The sequence below is a fragment of the Dreissena polymorpha genome, chromosome 13 (assembly GCF_020536995.1).
Source record: "Dreissena polymorpha isolate Duluth1 chromosome 13, UMN_Dpol_1.0, whole genome shotgun sequence".
In the NCBI taxonomy this organism is placed as follows: Eukaryota; Metazoa; Mollusca; class Bivalvia; order Myida; family Dreissenidae; genus Dreissena; species Dreissena polymorpha.
The window spans coordinates 34,175,884-34,194,067 of record NC_068367.1 but is presented as its reverse complement, the minus strand read 5'-3'; the positions used below and the strand labels follow the sequence as shown (position 1 = coordinate 34,194,067).

The following is an 18,184-nucleotide window of genomic DNA, read 5'->3' as shown; positions in this document are numbered from 1 at the left end:
TATAAATTAGGTTTGTAAAAATAGTGACTAAAAAAATCAATGCCCAACTTTGTCATGCGAAATGCAGCCTCACAGGCACATAACTTAGAAATAAATGGATCACTGCTCATGAACAATTCTTATACTATCTTAACTTCCTAGTGACGTTGGTTTATTTACTATTTTCACTAGAATCGCTTGAGAAATGTTAAAGTGGTTTGCTCCTAAAACTTACAAAATGTTATGCATCTGCCTTAATTGAATGGCAATTAACAATTAATGAAACAAGTGGATCTCAGGGCATAACAGTGTCTAGAACATCAACACTTCAGGGCTATTTAAATGTCAAGATTAAATTCCTCGCTAGAGAACTTTTAAGTAGTTTACTCCACAAACATAAAAAATTATGCCTCTGCCATACAAATAGCTAGGGTCAAGTGCACAAATTTTACAAACACATGTGTGAATCAATGCACATTAAAAAAGTGTCTTGCTCTTTAAACTTCATGATGGTGACATAAATCAAGTGTGATTTCAATCGCTTGAGAGACACAGAAAAACTCTGCTCCATAACTGTAGACATTTATTGCCTAACACACCAAAAGAATGACAAACCAACTGGCCACCCATACAAGTCCAATATACTCCCAGTCAAAACTTTGTTTGTGGGGTATAACTGATACATTTATCATAAAAGAATTCGGCCATTTAACTTTAAAGTATTTTGCCATTGATCATAATAGTATTTGGCCATTAATCATAATAGTATTGGGCCATTTATCTTAAAAGTATTTGGCCTTTTATCATAAAAGTATTCGGCCTTTTATCATAATAGTATTTAGCTATTTCATCATAACAGTATTTGGCCATTTATCATTATAACATTTGGTCATTGATCATAATAGTATTTGACCATTAATCACAATATTATTTATGCCTTTTATCATAATAGTATTTGCTCATTTATTGTAATAGTTTTTGGCAATTGATCATAATAGTAAACAAGAGCACGGCATAACGGGTGCCACGCTCGGCTGCGAAAGCTTGTCAGAATGTTTTTTGTTTTTTTAAGAGGTCACAGTGACCTTGACTTTGACCTAGTGACCCAACAAGAGATGTGTTTGTCAGAAACTAAATGCCCCCCTACTGCGCCGCATTTAAATACAATTTCTATTTATCATTTGGCAGGTATAGAAATCATCTCCCTTTTAAGTTTATTACTTCCCTTGAATTTTGTCCAATCCAACCGGGGGGGATGGGGGGGGAAGCTTCTCACAGTCAATTATGATCATGTCAGACATCACTGACAACCAAGGCCTGTGGTTTAAAAGAGATCATAGCCAGAGTTTTTTTTCTTTTTCATGTATCTATGGTCATAAGTCCACAGGTATGTAATGAACATCAAAGAAATTATAATTATATCATTTAAAAAAAAAACTTGACAAATCAATCATTTGGGTTATAAATAATCAAAATAATAAATCTGTACAGTCACTGTGAAAAGAACTTCAATTCTTGGTAAGGAAATATATAATATGTGATTTATGATTATATAAATTACTTCCCTTGAAAATAACTGTCTGTAACAAATCTCTATTTTTAGTAGCAAATAATTGAATGCCACCACCGTGACTGTAGATTCACCACTTAAAATGTGCAGCTCCATGAGATACACATGCATGTCAAATATATAAAGTGGCTATGTTCAATATTGAATAATGTTCTTCCTTTTTAAAGCTTATTACTTCCCTTAAATCTGTTTTTTTTTACCGTAGACCTTGAAGGATGACCTTGACCTTTTACCACAATGTGTTTGTCAGAAACACAATGCTGCCTATACTGCGCTGCTTTGATTTATTTAACAAAAATATATACCTGGGCAGATCAGATAACTATGTCCATTTAAAGCTTATTACTTCCCTTTACTTTGTTTTTGCACCCTAGACCTTAAAGGATGATGTTCACCTTGAAATTTTACCACTAAAAATGTGCAGCTCCATGAGATACACATGCATGCTAAATATCAATGTGCTATCTTCAATATTTAGAAAGTTATGGCCAATGTTAAGATTTTAGCATGACGCCTACCACGGACGACGAGCTGGCTATGACAATAGCTTGGGTTTTCTCCGAAAACAGCCTCACTAAAAATTAGGCCATTTATCTTAATATTTTGGGCCTTTTATTATAAAAGTATTTGGCCATTTATCATTATAACATTTGGTCGTTGATGATTATATTATTAGACCATTTATCAAAATAGTATTCGGCCATTTATTATAATAGTATTAGGCCATTTATCATTATAATATTTGGCCATTTATCATAAGAGTATTTGGCCATTTATCATTATAGTATTTGGCCATTTATCATAATACTATTTATGGCCATTTATCATAGAATAGTATTTGGTCATGGATCAGAATAGTATTTGGCCATTGATCATGATAGTATTTGGCCATTTATCATAATAGTATTTGGCCATTGATCATAATAGTAGCTGGCCAATTATCCCAATAGTCTTTAGTGATTATCATAATAGTATTTGGCCATTTATCATAATATTATTTGACCATTTATCCTAAAAGTATTGGGCCATTTATCATAACAGTATTTGGCCGTAATATCATAATAGTATTGGGCCATTTATCATTACAGTATTTTCCATTTATCAGAATAGTATTTGGCAATTTATCGTAATAGTATTTGGCCATTTATCATTATAGTATAAGCCATTTCTTAGCGCATAATTGTCTGGACCAGTTTAATACGTTTGAACTTTAAGAAAGACTACAGGTATTTAATCCAGAGATACAATAAGAACACGACACAGGAACTACCTAACAACTTTATATGGCTCAAACATTCACTTGTACAATAAATAATATTATCTCTGTAATACTGACTCATAGGCATCAAGTAAATAAACAAAGAGGTATGTGACAATATGTATAACATGTATACTCCCTGAATGAATGTCAGCAAATTTGTAAAATGCAATACTTGCGCTACAAAATTGCTCTATGCAATTTTTGTACAAGATATTATCACGAGATTTAGTTGCCATAACCACAAACAAGTACATCAATGAAAAAATAATTTTAGTGTAGAGACAAATTGAAAAATACTGGTATGTATAAATCAAATAATAATATATGAAAATGCAAGCATGAATTCATATAAACAAATAAGAAAATATAACAGTTTACATTTGGAGCCAATAAAATATAACAAATTATTATACAGAGTTCAAATAATACAGTGTTTACATTCATTATTTTGATCCACTAACCCAAATAATTTTAAGTTAAACTGGTAATCATCATGTTCAATATTTGCTAGCCTCACCATCATAAAAACCTTGCTCTGTGAATACTTGGCTAATCAATGCATATAAAGTGGTCTAATCAATGCATATAAAGTGGTCCAATCAATGCATATAAAGTGGTCTAATCAATGCATATAAAGTGGTCTAATCAATGCATATAAAGTGGTCTAATCAATGCATAAAAAGTGGTCTAATCAATGCATATAAAGTGCTTGGCTAATCAATGCATATAAAGTGGTCTAATCAATGCATATAAAGTTGTCTAATCAATGCATATAAAGTGGTCTAATCAATGCATATAAAGTGACATCACAGGTTAGCCTGTGCACTCTTTACACGATAATCATCACTCCACTTTAATTGTATTTTCATAAGAAGGAGGCCTCTTTTTAGGGATAACCAATTAAGATGGAAAGAGATGTCCCTGATTAGCACGTGCGCACTGCAAAGGCTATTCTGGGAAGACACTTTACGGTCATGCATGAATCCCAGTTTTCCAAGAACACGTCTCATTATGTACACATATCTGATTTCTACTGTTCTAGACCACATTAAATTTCGGTATCTCATAGTCAGTGCAAAGACTGATAGGATGAAAATTATCTCCACAAAGTCTTGAGCAATGTTCCTAGGTTACAGACACATAAGCCCAGCCGTTGTGAGAAGTGTAGCTGCTAGCAAGGCATAGCCGGTCTGGTAAAGCTGCTCAGTCGAGTAGCCCTTTCCTGTGTCCCAGACCTGGAATTGAAGAACTACCACATTAAGTTTCACTTGAAACACATTTATTGAAGCTTAATTGAAGTGAAAGTGACTAGTCTAAAGGTTATTGAAACACTCAAGAGTCCCGAGTCTGTTTCCTGGGTAGAACCAGCGGGGTAGATCTAAGAACGCTCCCACAATTGGGATCGTACGCATGACCTCCCAGTTACTAGGCCGATACTTCCACATGGCGACATCTTATACCACATTGCACAAACCTACCCAAATTTGAACCACGGGAATCCTTTGTACTGATAAATTTCAGATTTTAAAATGTTTAATCTTCATATATACAATTTTTGATACACAACCTGTAATTGTACTGGTCCCCGGGCTAGATCAGTTGAGTAAGAGATAATTGATACAGGTAGCTGAGAGTGTGAATTGCATCATGACATAATACATTTTGTTGGCATTATTGATAACCCATTCACACATAACTTATGTGACATGGCTGGGAATAAAACCCACGATCCATTGATACTTAACTACCCCGGTATTGATTTTCTTTCTCGATTAATTTTTGCAACAATATCACTAATTTCATATGATACAATTAACGTACAAAAACTGGGTTTTGAAGACATAAAAATTATACAATTATGCTGTCATGTGATATTGTCTAAGAAGCATATTTAATTATATTATAAAACAAGTATAACATTATATATTTATTATGTTTTATAGGTATAAAACAAGAATTTAAAAAAAAAAGAAACAAGAGATGTGTTCGTCAGAAACACAATGCCCCCTATTGCGCCGCTTTGAAATATTATTTTTTTACTTTTGACCTTGAAGGATGACCTTGACCTTGAACTTCCACTACTCAAAATGAGCAGCTTCATGAGATACAAATGCATGCCAGATATCAAGTTGATATCTTCAATATTGCAAAAGTTATGGCCAACTTTTAAGTGTTTTTTTCGGCCTGACGGACTGACATACTGACTGACGGACAGTTCAACTGCTATAAGCCACCCTACCAGGGGCATAAAAACAAGACATGTGTTAGTCAGAAACACAATGCCCCCTACTGCGCCGCTTTGACATAAAATTTCTATTTATCATTTGGCAGGTATAGAAATCATCTCCCTTTGAAGCTTATTACTTCCCTTGGATTTTGTCCAATCCAACCGGGGGGGGGGGACCAAGTCAGACATCACTGACAACCAAGGCCTGTGGTTTATCAAAGAGATCATAGCCAGAGTTCATCATGTATCTATAGACATAAGTCCACAGGTATGTAATGAACCCTACCATTCACAAATTAGTACAGGAAAGAAAGGATAATTATATCATTTAAAAAATAACCTTTGACAAATCAATCATTTCAGTTATAAATAATCAAAATAAAAAATCTGTACAGTCACTGTGAAAAGAACTTAAATTCTTGTTAAGGAAATATATAATTGGAGATTTATAATTATATAAATTACTTCCCTTGAAAATAATTGTGTCTAACAAATCTCTATTTTTAGTAGCAAATAATTAAAAGCCACTACCGTGACTGTAGATTCACCACTCAAAATGTGCAGCTCCATGAGATACACATGCATCCAAATATCAAGTTGGTATGTTCAATATTGAATAATTATCTCCCTTTAAAACTTATTACTTCCCTTGGATTTGTATTTTTGACCTTAGACCTTAAAGGATGACCTTGACCTTTTTCCGCCATGTGTTTGTCAGAAACACAATGCCGCCTACTGCACCGCTTTGATTTATTTAACAAAAATATATAATTTGGTAGGTCAGATAATTATGTCCATTTAAAGCTTATTACTTCCCTTGGATTTGTTTTTTTTGACCCCGAAACCTAGTTTTTGACCCGGCATTACCCATATTCGAACTTGACCTAGATATTGTCTAGATACAACTTCTGACCAAGTTTCGTTAAGATCGGATGAAAACTATTTGAATTAGAGAGCGGACACGAAAAGTGTGACAGACTGACAGACAGACAGTGCGAAAACTATATACCCCCTTTTCTTCGAAAGGGGGCATAAAAATCGAATCCACAACTGGGCTCGAACCACTGATCCTCGGAGTAAAAGTCAAGCGCTCAAACCACTCAGCCATCCGTACTTGCATAGCCCAAGATGTATTTTAATTACGCTATTTATAAGCAATCTTTGTAATGTCACAAAATATAACAATACATCTCTCTAAATTATTCAATCCTTTGGTGTTTGTAATTCTTTGTAATTGTCAATGTTTTTTTGGGTCAAATGATGCATATAATGGATATTTTAGATCATGGTAAATGTTCAGTATAACTATTTCCTTGCAAAAATCATAACATAACTACAACAAAAAATTTTGAGACTGAAACATTTGTTTTTACATTTTGTCAATTTTCCTCAACGTGAAAATGTCCCTTCATAAGAACATTGATAAGATCTTCTGTTCTTCAAGTTTTCAACAGACTATTTATTATGTTATTTGGGTTCCAGCAAATCTTTATTGCATGGATCAATCCAGGATTTAACAAGAAATGTGTTTGTCAGAAACACCATGTCCCCTTTTGCACCGCTTTGAAGCTAAATATTTGACCTTTGTCCTTGAAGGATGACCTTGACCTTTCACCACTCAGAATGTGCAGCTCCATGACATACACATGCATGCGGAATATCAAGTTGCTATCTTCAATACTGCAAAAGTATTCATTAAATGAGCGATTTTGACCCATATACTTGATTTTTGACTTTGAAGGATGACCTTGATCTTTCACCACTCAAAATGTGCAGCTATATGAGATACACATGCATGCCAAATATCAAGTTGCTATCTTGAATATTGCAAAAGTAATTGCAAATTTTAAAGTTGGGGCAAACAAACAAACAAACACACAAACCAACAGACAGGGCAAAAACAATATGTCCCCCACTATAGTGGTGGGGGACATAAAAAGGCACAATGTTCTTTGCTGAAAGAGGCATCTACAACTTCCTTCTAAAAAAATATCATATCCTTCTTCCTAAATTATAAAGCATAATTCGCTCCCTTTGTGCAAAGATGAACCAGGTGATATTAAAATTTAATGTCACATGGTACCTTTGCACCGATCGGGTGATATATTCTTTAAAACAAATAAGGGTACTAACTTCCCAATGTACTCACAAAATGTCTTATGCTGGCCCAGAAATGGAAACTGAAGCAGAAAGCCAGGTTCAGCTTGGCAAATGTAACCGCACTCTGAACTAATGGACCAGAGTTCTGTAGAAGTGCATAATAACCCGCAAAATCCTTTGTGCCGAACAGGTAGATCATGGGAGCAGCAAAGAAAGCTGAAAATGGCATAAAAGACATTGAAATGTTAGGAATATTGATCATATCTGATAGATACATAAACTGATTTTCAAAAACATAATAAACAAGAACTGCTTAAAAGTGAGTTTGTGAAACACAATGCCCCCACAGCGCTTTGAAGCAGCACCATAGCTATTTAAGAGAAAATTGTTTAGTCCAAGGCCCATAACTTCGCAAACAAGAGCACCGCATAATGGGTGCCACGCTCGGCTGCAAAAGCTTGTCAGATTATTTATTTTAAGAGGTCACAGTGACCTTGATCTTTGACCTAGTGACCCAAAAATGGGTGTGGCGTGTAGAACTCATCAAGGTGCATCTACATATGAAGTTTCAAAGTTGTAGGTGGAAGGACTTTGATTTTAGAGCCTATGTTCAAAACCTTTACAAACCTTGACACGGATGGCGGACACGTCGAGCTGGCTATGACAATACCTCGGGTTTTCTCCGAAAACAGCCGAGCTAAAAATCAATGGACTGGAACAAAACTCACAATCTGAAAGTGTTTCTAAAAAAACTTCTGAAAACGGTTATTAACAAGGGCTGTTTGTAAAACATGCATGCCCCCCATATGGGCTCTCCGTTGTAGTGACAGCCATTGTGTGAATATGTTTTTTGTCACTGTATATCAATGACCTGTGAAATGTATCCAATTAATAGTGCAAAAACCAATCAGGACCTATACTAATCAATTATATCCATTATATGATTGAGTCTTTGATTTTTTGGATTCCTTTCACACATTTTGACTTATTTGACAATATGTGAAACGTGCACACAATTTGTAATGTTTTATTTATTAATGGTAATGAAACATGTTATTTATAGCAGTTAACTCCCCTAGTCAATGACCACCATAGCTAGCAATGCAATCTGATTAAAAATAGCCAAGGCTAGTGTTGTGTATTGGGCAAATGTATACAAGTGCAACTTGACCACATGACCAGTATCCGTGTTTACCACACACAGAAGTCAGTTATGTAATAGACCATTAATTCCGCTCCCAACTTTGGCCACTTGCCAAGATACTGACCAGTATCAGATGGGGTTGTGAAACTGTGTAAACAGTGAACACCAGTCCATGTAATACTGGCCTACCACTTGTACTAGTTGATTTGGAGTTAATACAGTAATGCATGTACAAATGAGACACTAAGCTCAAAAGTTAATTATATGTGCCTCTGAAAACTAACCAGAGGAGTGGGTTGAAATTTACAATCTTTACTTGGCATTTGAGGAAATCTGAACTCTCAGGGTTTGGATAGAACATCCCCAAATTAACTTTTCTTTACACTGTTGTTATTTTTGTTCAATACACAAATATTAACCTAACTTTACAAATCCTGTACAGTAAAGGAAACTAAATCTAAGTTGATATTTTAATATGCTTGATCCTATTTATGTATTAACATTGTTTTATACATACAAACTGTGTTGCTGTTTTTCAATTTACAAGCAGATTAAAAATTAATTATATTTTTATGTATAAATTGAATTGACAAAATTAAATGCAAGTTGCGTAGCAAGAATTACATGTTTGATTTATTGTCAGTGAATCGTGACATTTTCTCAATGTTTCAGACCACCAGTTTGTCAAAGCTATCAACCGCTTGGATGGTCAAGCTAAATAGAATTGACCCAGCAAATCACAACTGTCCTGTTGCCATATAATATTACATATCATATTACATTGGTTTTTTAAATGTTGAATTCTCACGTCATTTCCATAAACATAGTATTTACTGGCACAGAAACAAAGGCTTATACATCATTATGAATGAACATGTGTCAAAAATTCAATTTGTAAGTCTCTTTACTGGACAGTGTGAAAACAGAATAAACTAGTGACCTGAAAATCAATAGGGGTCATCTGCGAGTCACGATCAATGTACCTATGAAGTGTCATGATCCTAGGCAAAAGCGTTCTTGAGTTATCATCTGAAAATCATTTTACTATTTCGGGTCAACGTGACCTTGACCTTTGACATTGTGACCTCAACATCAATAGGGGTCATCTGCGAGTCATGATCAATCTACCCATGAAGTTTCATGATCCTAGGTGTATGCATTCTTGAGTTATCATCCGGAAACCATTTTACTATTTCGGGTCACCGTGACCAGAGGAGTGGGTTGAAATTTACAATCTTTACTTGGCATTTGAGGAAATCTGAACTCTCAGGGTTTTGATAGAACATCCCCAAATTAACTTTTCTTTACACTGTTGTTATTTTTGTTCAATACACAAATATTAACCTAACTTTACAAATCCTGTACAGTAAAGGAAACTAAATCTAAGTGGATATTTTAATATGCTTGATCCTATTTATGTATTAACATTGTTTTATACATACAAACTGTGTTGCTGTTTTTCAATTAACAAGCAGATTAAAAATTAATTATATTTTTATGTATAATTTGAATTGAAAAAAGTAAATGCAAGTTGCGTAGCAAGAATTACATGTTTGATTTATTGTCAGTGAATCGTGACATTTTCTCAATGTTTCAGACCACCAGTTTGTCAAAGCTATCAACCGCTTGGATGGTCAAGCTAAATAGAATTGACCCAGCAAATCACAACTGTCCTGTTGCCATATAATATTACATATCATATTACATTGGTTTTTTAAATGTTGAATTATCACGTCATTTCCATAAACATAGTATTTACTGGCACAGAAACAAAGGCTTATACAGCATTATGAATGAACATGTGTCAAAAATTCAATTTGTAAGTCTCTTTACTGGACAGTGTGAAAACATAATAAACTAGTGACCTGAAAATCAATAGGGGTCATTTGCGAGTCATAATCAATGTACCTATGAAGTGTCATGATCCTAGGCAAAAGCGTTCTTGAGTTATCATCCGAAAATCATTTTACTATTTCGGGTCACCGTGACCTTGACCTTTGATCTTGTGACCTCAAAATCAATAGGGGTCATCTGCGAGTCATGATCAATCTACCTATGAAGTTTCATGATCCTAGGCATATGCGTTCTTGAGTTATCATCCGAAAACCATTTTACTATTTCGGGTCACCGTGACCTTGAACTTTGACCTAGTGACCTCAAAATCAATAGGGGTCATCTCTGAGTCTTGATCAATCTACCCATGAAGTTTCATGATCCTAGGCGTATGCATTCTTGAGTTATCATCCGGAAACTATTTTACTATTTTGGGTCACCGGGACCTTGACCTTTGACCTAGTGACCTCAAAATCAATAGGGGTCATCTGCGAGTCATGATCAATCTACCCATGAAGTTTCATGATCCTAGGCGTAAGCATTCTTGAGTTATCATCCGGAAACCATTTTACTATTTCGGGTCACCGTGACCAGAGGAGTGGGTTGAAATTTACAATCTTTACTTGGCATTTGAGGAAATCTGAACCCTCAGGGTTTGGATAGAACATCCCCAAAATTAACTTTTCTTTACACTGTTGTTATTTTTGTTCAATACACAAATATTTACCTAACTTGACAAATCCTGTACAGTAAAGGAAACTAAATCTAAGTTGATATTTTAATATGCTTGATCCTATTAATGTATTAACATTGTTTTATACATACAAACTGTGTTGCTGTTTTTCAATTAACAAGCAGATTAAAAATTAATTATATTTTTATGTATAATTTGAATTGACAAAATTAAATGCAAGTTGCGTAGCAAGAATTACATGTTTGATTTATTGTCAGTGAATCGTGACATTTTCTCAATGTTTCAGACCACCAGTTTGTCAAAGCTATCAACCGCTTGGATGGTCAAGCTAAATAGAATTGACCCAGCAAATCACAACTGTCCTGTTGCCATATAATATTACATATCATATTACATTGGTTTTTTAAATGTTGAATTCTCACGTCATTTCCATAAACATAGTATTTACTGGCACAGAAACAAAGGCTTATACATCATTATGAATGAACATGTGTCAAAAATTCAATTTGTAAGTCTCTTTACTGGACAGTGTGAAAACAGAATAAACTAGTGACCTGAAAATCAATAGGGGTCATCTGCGAGTCACGATCAATGTACTTATGAAGTGTCATGATCCTAGGCAAAAGCGTTCTTGAGTTATCATCCGAAAATCATTTTACTATTTCGGGTCACCGTGACCTTGACCTTTGACCTTGTGACCTCAAAATCAATAGGGGTCATCTGCGAGTCATGATCAATCTACCTATGAAGTTTCATGATCCTAGGCATATGCGTTCTTGAGTTATCATCCGAAAATCATTTTACTATTTCAGGTCACCGTGACCTTGACCTTTGACCTAGTGACCTCAAAATCAATAGGGGTCATCTGCGAGTCTTGATCAATCTACCCATGAAGTTTCATGATCCTAGGCGTATGCATTCTTGAGTTATCATCCGGAAACCATTTTACTATTTCGGGTCACCTTGACCTTGACCTTTGACCTAGTGACCTCAAAATCAATAGGGGTCATCTGCAAGTCATGATCAATCTACCCATGAAGTTTCATGATCCTAGGCGTATGCATTCTTGAGTTATCATCCGGAAACCATTTTACTATTTCGGGTCACCGTGACCTTGACCTTTGACCTAGTGACCTCAAAATCAATAAGGGTCATCTGCAAGTCATGATCAATCTACCCATGAAGTTTCATGATCCTAGGCATATGCATTCTTGAGTGATCATCCGGAAACCATTTTACTTTTTCGGGTTACCGTGACCTTGACCTTTGACCAAGTGACCTCAAAATCAAAAGGGGTCATCTGCAAGTCATGATCAATCTACCCATGAAGTTTCATGATCCTAGGCGTATGCATTCTCGAGTTATCATCCGGAAACCAATTTACTATTTCGGGTCACCGTGACCTTGACCTAGTGACCTCAAAATCAATAGGGGTCATCTGCGAGTCATGATCAATCTACCTATGAAGTTTCATGATCCTAGGCGTATGCGTTCTTGAGTTATCATCCGGAAACCACCTGGTGGACGGACCGACCGACCGACCGACCGACATGAGCAAAGCAATATACCCACTCTTCTTCGAAGGGGGGCATAAAAAGAAAATTTCTTAAGTCAAAGGCCCATTACTTTGCCAAAAATCCAAACCTTTTTGGGTGGAAGTTATGGGTTTCACAAATGAAGTTCTTGGTCTTGGACAACAAACCAAAATATTTAGCTTGTCTTTAAACAAAATTCATTCTTCATGACAAGCTGATATGTTGTATTTGTGTGCCCTGTTGCAGTGCCTTGTCCCTTCTAAGAGAATTCCATTTTTCACAAATTTCAGAGGTTCGCAATACAATTATTTAGAAATTTTCAACTTAGGTTTTCACAATTTTAAACTTTGTGACTCAAACTTTTACAAGTTTGAAAAGTTTGTGAATCATTTTTTACTAATTGAGGAGCCTAAGCTGCTTTACAAAAACCAGAAAAAAAGCCCTGTCTAGGTATGATGACCACTTTTCAAACTCACATGTATTAGGAATAAGGAACTAATCCGATTTGCCCACATGAGAGGTGTATTTACTAACCTCTGCACCAACCAATCATGTACATGTTAGCAGTTACTTATCAAAATTACATACCATGAATTACATATAACCTGATTTTTGTTAGTTTTGGGACAATTTTGATTAAGTGGTTTTGATCCTTGCTTGTGTGAGTTCAATATATCTTCTTTAATGACACAAAGTGCTGGTTCTACCTAGGACAATAAATATCTCAAGAGCCTCTAGCACAATTTTACACTTTGAACGCTAAGTATGTTTACTTGACTTAAAGTTCTGGCTCTACCCAAAATATTAAATATCTCAAGAGCCTCTAGCACAATTTTACACTTTAAACGCTACCGTAATTACTCTATGTTTCGGACACTCTAAGTTTTCGGACACCCCTTTTTTTAGCAAAAATAATTATTTTTCATGACTCATAATTTTCGGACAAACAAGTTTTCATCTAAAATTAATGTCTCTAAGTTTTGGACAGTATATTTTACAGCGCTATTTTACCAAATGTCGGTCCTGTTTTCGATATCTAATGACACTTGGATCATGGGGTTTTACAACCAGATTAACATCATAAAACATGGCAGGTGCATACCTGAGGGCAACGGACCATTACATTTTCGTTATTGGGTAAATAACCTTGTAAACCGGTATTAAACTATGGTTTCGCTCGATAGCATAAGCGTTTTGACAATTACCAGGGCTAGTGCCATTTCACAGTTCTATTATCTACCGCTATGGTACTACCCCTTCTCAGTAAAATAACTGTGACAAATACTAAACACTTCAAAGTGTGATGCACCCTATAACAAGTTTTACGAACAATGGAAGGTGTTAGACAACAACTATCGGAAATGAACAAACAAAGAATTCACAGTTTGCTTTTTTATTGCGTTAATTACTGGTTCTTACTAGCGAGTATCGGTACATCACATGCTCATCTTTGAACTCGTTGGTCAAAGCACAAAATTGTAGTAACTTTCTGTCAAATAAATTAAGCATTTAAAATTACTTAAAATGCAGTGCAAACATATATAACTGTAATTTATATTTTACGGCATGTTATTTTACAAGCACGTGCTATTACCAGTAGTCGTTGATACAACTGACGCTATTTACGGACACTTCAATTTTCGACTCTAAGTTTTCGGACACCTGTATTTTGTGAATATTTTTCTATCTAAGTTTTCGGACACGAAAAAAATTAAATATTTTTAAGTGTCCGAAAACATAGAGTAATTACGGTAAGTATGTTTACTTGTCTAAAAGTTCTGGTTCTACCCAAAATATTAAATATCTAAAGAGACTCCAGCACAATTTTATACATTAAACGCTAAGAATGTTTACTTGACTCAAAGTTCTGGTTCTACCCAAAATATTAAATATCTCAAGAGACTCCAGCACAATTTTACACTTTGAAAGCTGAGCATGTTTACTTGACTTAAAGTTCTGGTTCTACCCAAAATCTTAAATATCTCATGAGACTCAAGCACAACTTTGAACGCTAAGTCTGTTTACTTGACTCAGAGTTCTGGTTATACCCTGGGCATTAAATATCTCAAGAGACTTCAGCACAATTTTACACTTTGAACACTAAGTATGTTTACTTGACTCAAATTGCTGGTTCTACCCAAAATATTAAATATCTCAAGAGCCTGAAGCACAATTTTACACGTTGAACGCAGAAAATATTTTCTATTAACTTAATTGTAATTGTTAACTACAAACCTCCTGTGACGATACTGGCCATGATTCTATTTGATATCGACAACATCATAGGGATATGATATCTGAAAACAAAAAGTTACAGGGTTAAAATGAATGTTAAGAAAATATAACAGCATGTCAAAAGAGATTTATGGGAGTAAAACTATAATTACTTTACTTTTTATGTGGTGTTACTAACTTTCTTAATTAATTTTAACAAAATCAGTTATACTTTTTGTAAACAGATAAAGAACATTGTGCATTTTGGGGAATAATATATGTTTTGCCCAAATTTGCAGCAAAGTTTTATATTAAATATGTTATTTTTAAGTGGCTCAGTCTTTTTACACCCAAATTGTCTACAACAAATACACACTTGTATTATCAGAGTCTACCACTATTAAATTGTTGAATTATTTCTGTAAAAAAAATATTGTAAAAGCTTCAAACTTGACAAAACCTGCCATTTCTTACTTGTATATACTAAGATGTGGTGAAAGTGGTCTATTCCTTTGACTGTTTTTCTTCCAATACTTGTCCATCTTTGTCCCAGCTTTCTCAGCTGATGTGGATGCTGATGTACAGGGAACCACACTGAAAATTGTTGTCACATTTCAAATTGCCTTCTTTAAACAAGCATTGATCTGGGAAAAATAGGCTTGAGCATAAAGTGTTGTCCAGGGGTGGTATTCCAGAAACATCTAAAGTCATTTCTTAAATATTTTCACTTAAGTTAAAAATTACAATGTTTTGTATTTCTTCACTCAATAAAGACATGCATGTTTTTTTGGTATTCCTCAAATAACATTTACATAATGATGTTATTTTGATGTAATTTTCGATGCCTAACTATTGCAGTATGAAAATAAAACACTTCCCAATATAAGGATAAAAATAAAATTTAACTTAATATGCTTCTGGAATACCACCCCAGGATTAGACACCACTTTCTGGTTTTATTGTATTTTTTATTAAAGGAAATCTCATGTTAACAAAAATCATGTCTAGGCACACATGTGATTGACGAAAAAAGAAAAGTTCTAAAATACTGTATTTTTTTACAAGTATTAGTGTATATTGATTAAAATACCACGACTGGTATATTATATTACTTGAAACAAGAAATATCTTTAAAAAGATATACGGTGTTGATGTTTTAATGTTTTGCGACCAGTGAAAGGAGATGGAATGAAGCGACCATGAATTTTAATGAAGGTAGTGAGTGATAATATATTTTAATGTCTTAACAAATAAAAATGATAAAACAAGAAGAGGTGAAATTGTATGTTTTATTGACAATAAGTATTGCAATGACTAAGTTTTCATAATTGAACGGGTAGTACATTAGTTTCAATAGGAAAAGAAAACATATTCGCCACTGAAAAACAATGAACATGATGTTGGAAATAAAAACAAGATAATGTGTTATAATGTGTACAGATGTTAGTAGAATGTAAACATAAAAGACTCAATATTGCAAGCATCATAGTGATATGAATTTTTTGCAGAAAAACAGAATTTTGTATAAAAAAATTAACAAAACAAAGTACAAAGAAACATATACACTAATAAACGCAAATATGGATTATAATAAATCAAAGACAGATACATTTCCAACACCTATATATTTCCTTAGTATCGCGGGCTACTGCTCCCAAACCCCCGGTTTGTCAATAGTGGCAAACAACTGCGTACCGATAAAGTGCAATCTAGCCTGTTTTTGTAGTGTTTTTGTAGTGTGGCCGCTAAGGCATGTGTACAATAGATTCTTTTAATTGTACAGACATGTGATTAATGCTATACTGCTTCGTAAACTAAGGAGAAACGTTTTGATGTAATGTTTAGAGGATGTTTTGTATTATGACAGTTTTTAATTTTATTGTTATTTACATGTAATTTACAATATATTCATATTTCAGTTCAAATGATATGCATCCAATGTTTTAGTATAGGAACCAGACTACCAATGTTTACAGTGATTTTTGTATTATTAGCCAATGCACAATTCGGATTTATTCATTTCGGACCTATCATGTATGAAGGTCATATAAGGTCAAAAGTGACGTTAAACAGCTACGCCGAAAAAGTTGTTAAATTTTCATGTTTTCAGTATATTAGGTAATAAATTTTACTGGGTAACAGGTAACTACAGTACTATAAATAACGCAAGTAGATTGATCATCATCGTCACATGGTGAACCCAGGAATGCAAATTGTGCATGGGTATTGAATTGTATATATTTTATATATAAAATGATCGATCTACTTGCGTTATTTATAGTGTTTATCGTTATGTCACATAGTTTCTTGAAATACTTTCGATTTCACGTCGTGAAAATTTATTACAGAATATACTGAAAATATTAACTTTTTTCAAGTAAGGTAATATACCACTCGTGATATTTTAATCAATATAAACTAATAATTTAAAAAAAAAAAACAAGTTACATGTATGATGCAATTTATTCATCATAATTTTGATAAAAAAGGCTTCCGATTTGCTGAATTTAAATTGCTCACCATTTTTGAAGGCACGCCAACCTTCCAAACAGCTGTTGGTTATTTAGTCCAAGCCTGAAAATCAACATTATAAAATCAGAAACAAGACAACTTCTAAGTTCTAACTTGTAATGTCGTGTTGACATGACCTCCAACCAAAGTTACATAACGGGTATTTACTATTAATATTACACTTTGATTCGCAGTTCTTATAATTGAGATTAAGAAACTGTTGTTTTAAAGTTTTCGCACATTTGTTCATTTAATTTCAAGACATGTTTAAGGATTAATAAACATTACCTCAACGCCGATGCCATTGCTGTTATGTTGACAGAGCGCACTTTCAGGTTATAATAGTAAAAGATTGCGCTGAAAAGGTTTCATTCCACTATAAAATGGCAGAAAAAAGGTGCAAAACCAGTCAATTTTTTTTATACGAGTGGAGTTCTTTCCTTCCAATCTCATGACTTGCCTTTGTGTTGTTTAAATCGATAAAGCTTAAAACGCCCGTGAAGAAAATGTATAGTTTAAGGTCTCTATGTTCAAAATAGTGCATGTTTAGACGTAAAAGTTGGCTTGTGTAAGGAAAATATGTGGCATATTGTGATATTGAGACCCGGCTTGAATAAATGTGATTACGTTCGCCCTTGCTACGTGTTTCCCCCGTGTAACTCTCACCTCGTAAGGCTTATTGGGATTACAGCCCAAAAAAGCAGAAAGGTTGACACAATCAACGCCCTTTTGTTAAAAAGGACGCTAATCTTACATCTTTGAACAACTATATTCATTATACGCAATATACAACAGGGAAAATGGACCCGGGCGAACACGTAAAGAGGGTGAACTATGTGTGCAATATAAATCAGAAAACCGGGAACCGTCAAGTTTGAAAAGCAGACGGCATGGTATGTGCAATGGTTTTAAAACTAGAACAGGGTCGTCAAATGTACCACCAACTGATAGTTATACATCGGAGCGAGATACACATTTGTAACGATGCTCAGGTACGACGAGGCAGCTGCCGCGACTTGAATTTTCGTACCAACAGCAAAATATTCGTTGTCAGACAATCGATTGTCAGGTAAATGCCAGTTGCTGCATAATGAAATTATTTACTGCAACTGAAGG

General features: G+C 34.4%; 1 protein-coding gene and 1 long non-coding RNA gene across 3 annotated transcripts; both read right to left on the bottom strand.

Moving 5' to 3' along the window:
* Positions 1–2,842: 2,842 nt before the first annotated feature.
* LOC127855911 (succinate dehydrogenase cytochrome b560 subunit, mitochondrial-like) lies at positions 2,843–17,393 on the bottom strand. Its single transcript, XM_052391827.1, has 5 exons — positions 17,357–17,393; positions 15,032–15,151; positions 14,579–14,640; positions 7,187–7,353; positions 2,843–4,045 (listed from the first exon to the last, which is right to left on the bottom strand). Exons 1-5 carry the CDS (start codon positions 17,371–17,373, stop codon positions 3,941–3,943), a joined length of 471 nt encoding a protein of 156 aa, XP_052247787.1. The 5' UTR covers positions 17,374–17,393; the 3' UTR covers positions 2,843–3,940.
* LOC127855915 (uncharacterized) lies at positions 7,913–12,343 on the bottom strand. 2 transcript variants are annotated; one of them, XR_008037790.1, is made up of 4 exons: positions 12,226–12,343; positions 11,632–11,942; positions 10,190–10,415; positions 7,913–9,264 (listed from the first exon to the last, which is right to left on the bottom strand). It is a non-coding gene; the product is annotated as an uncharacterized LOC127855915 (long non-coding RNA). The 2 variants fall into 2 exon arrangements; XR_008037791.1 differs by lacking the exon at positions 12,226–12,343 and adding an exon at positions 12,088–12,184.
* Positions 17,394–18,184: the final 791 nt, after the last annotated feature.

Coding starts and splice junctions, on each gene's coding strand:
- LOC127855911 (XM_052391827.1), bottom strand. Junction 14,641..15,031: donor CCACATCTTAGTATATACAA/GTAAGAAATGGC, acceptor TTTTGTTTTCAG/ATATCATATCCCTATGATGT. Junction 7,354..14,578: donor GGCCAGTATCGTCACAGGAG/GTTTGTAGTTAA, acceptor TGCCATTTTCAG/CTTTCTTTGCTGCTCCCATG.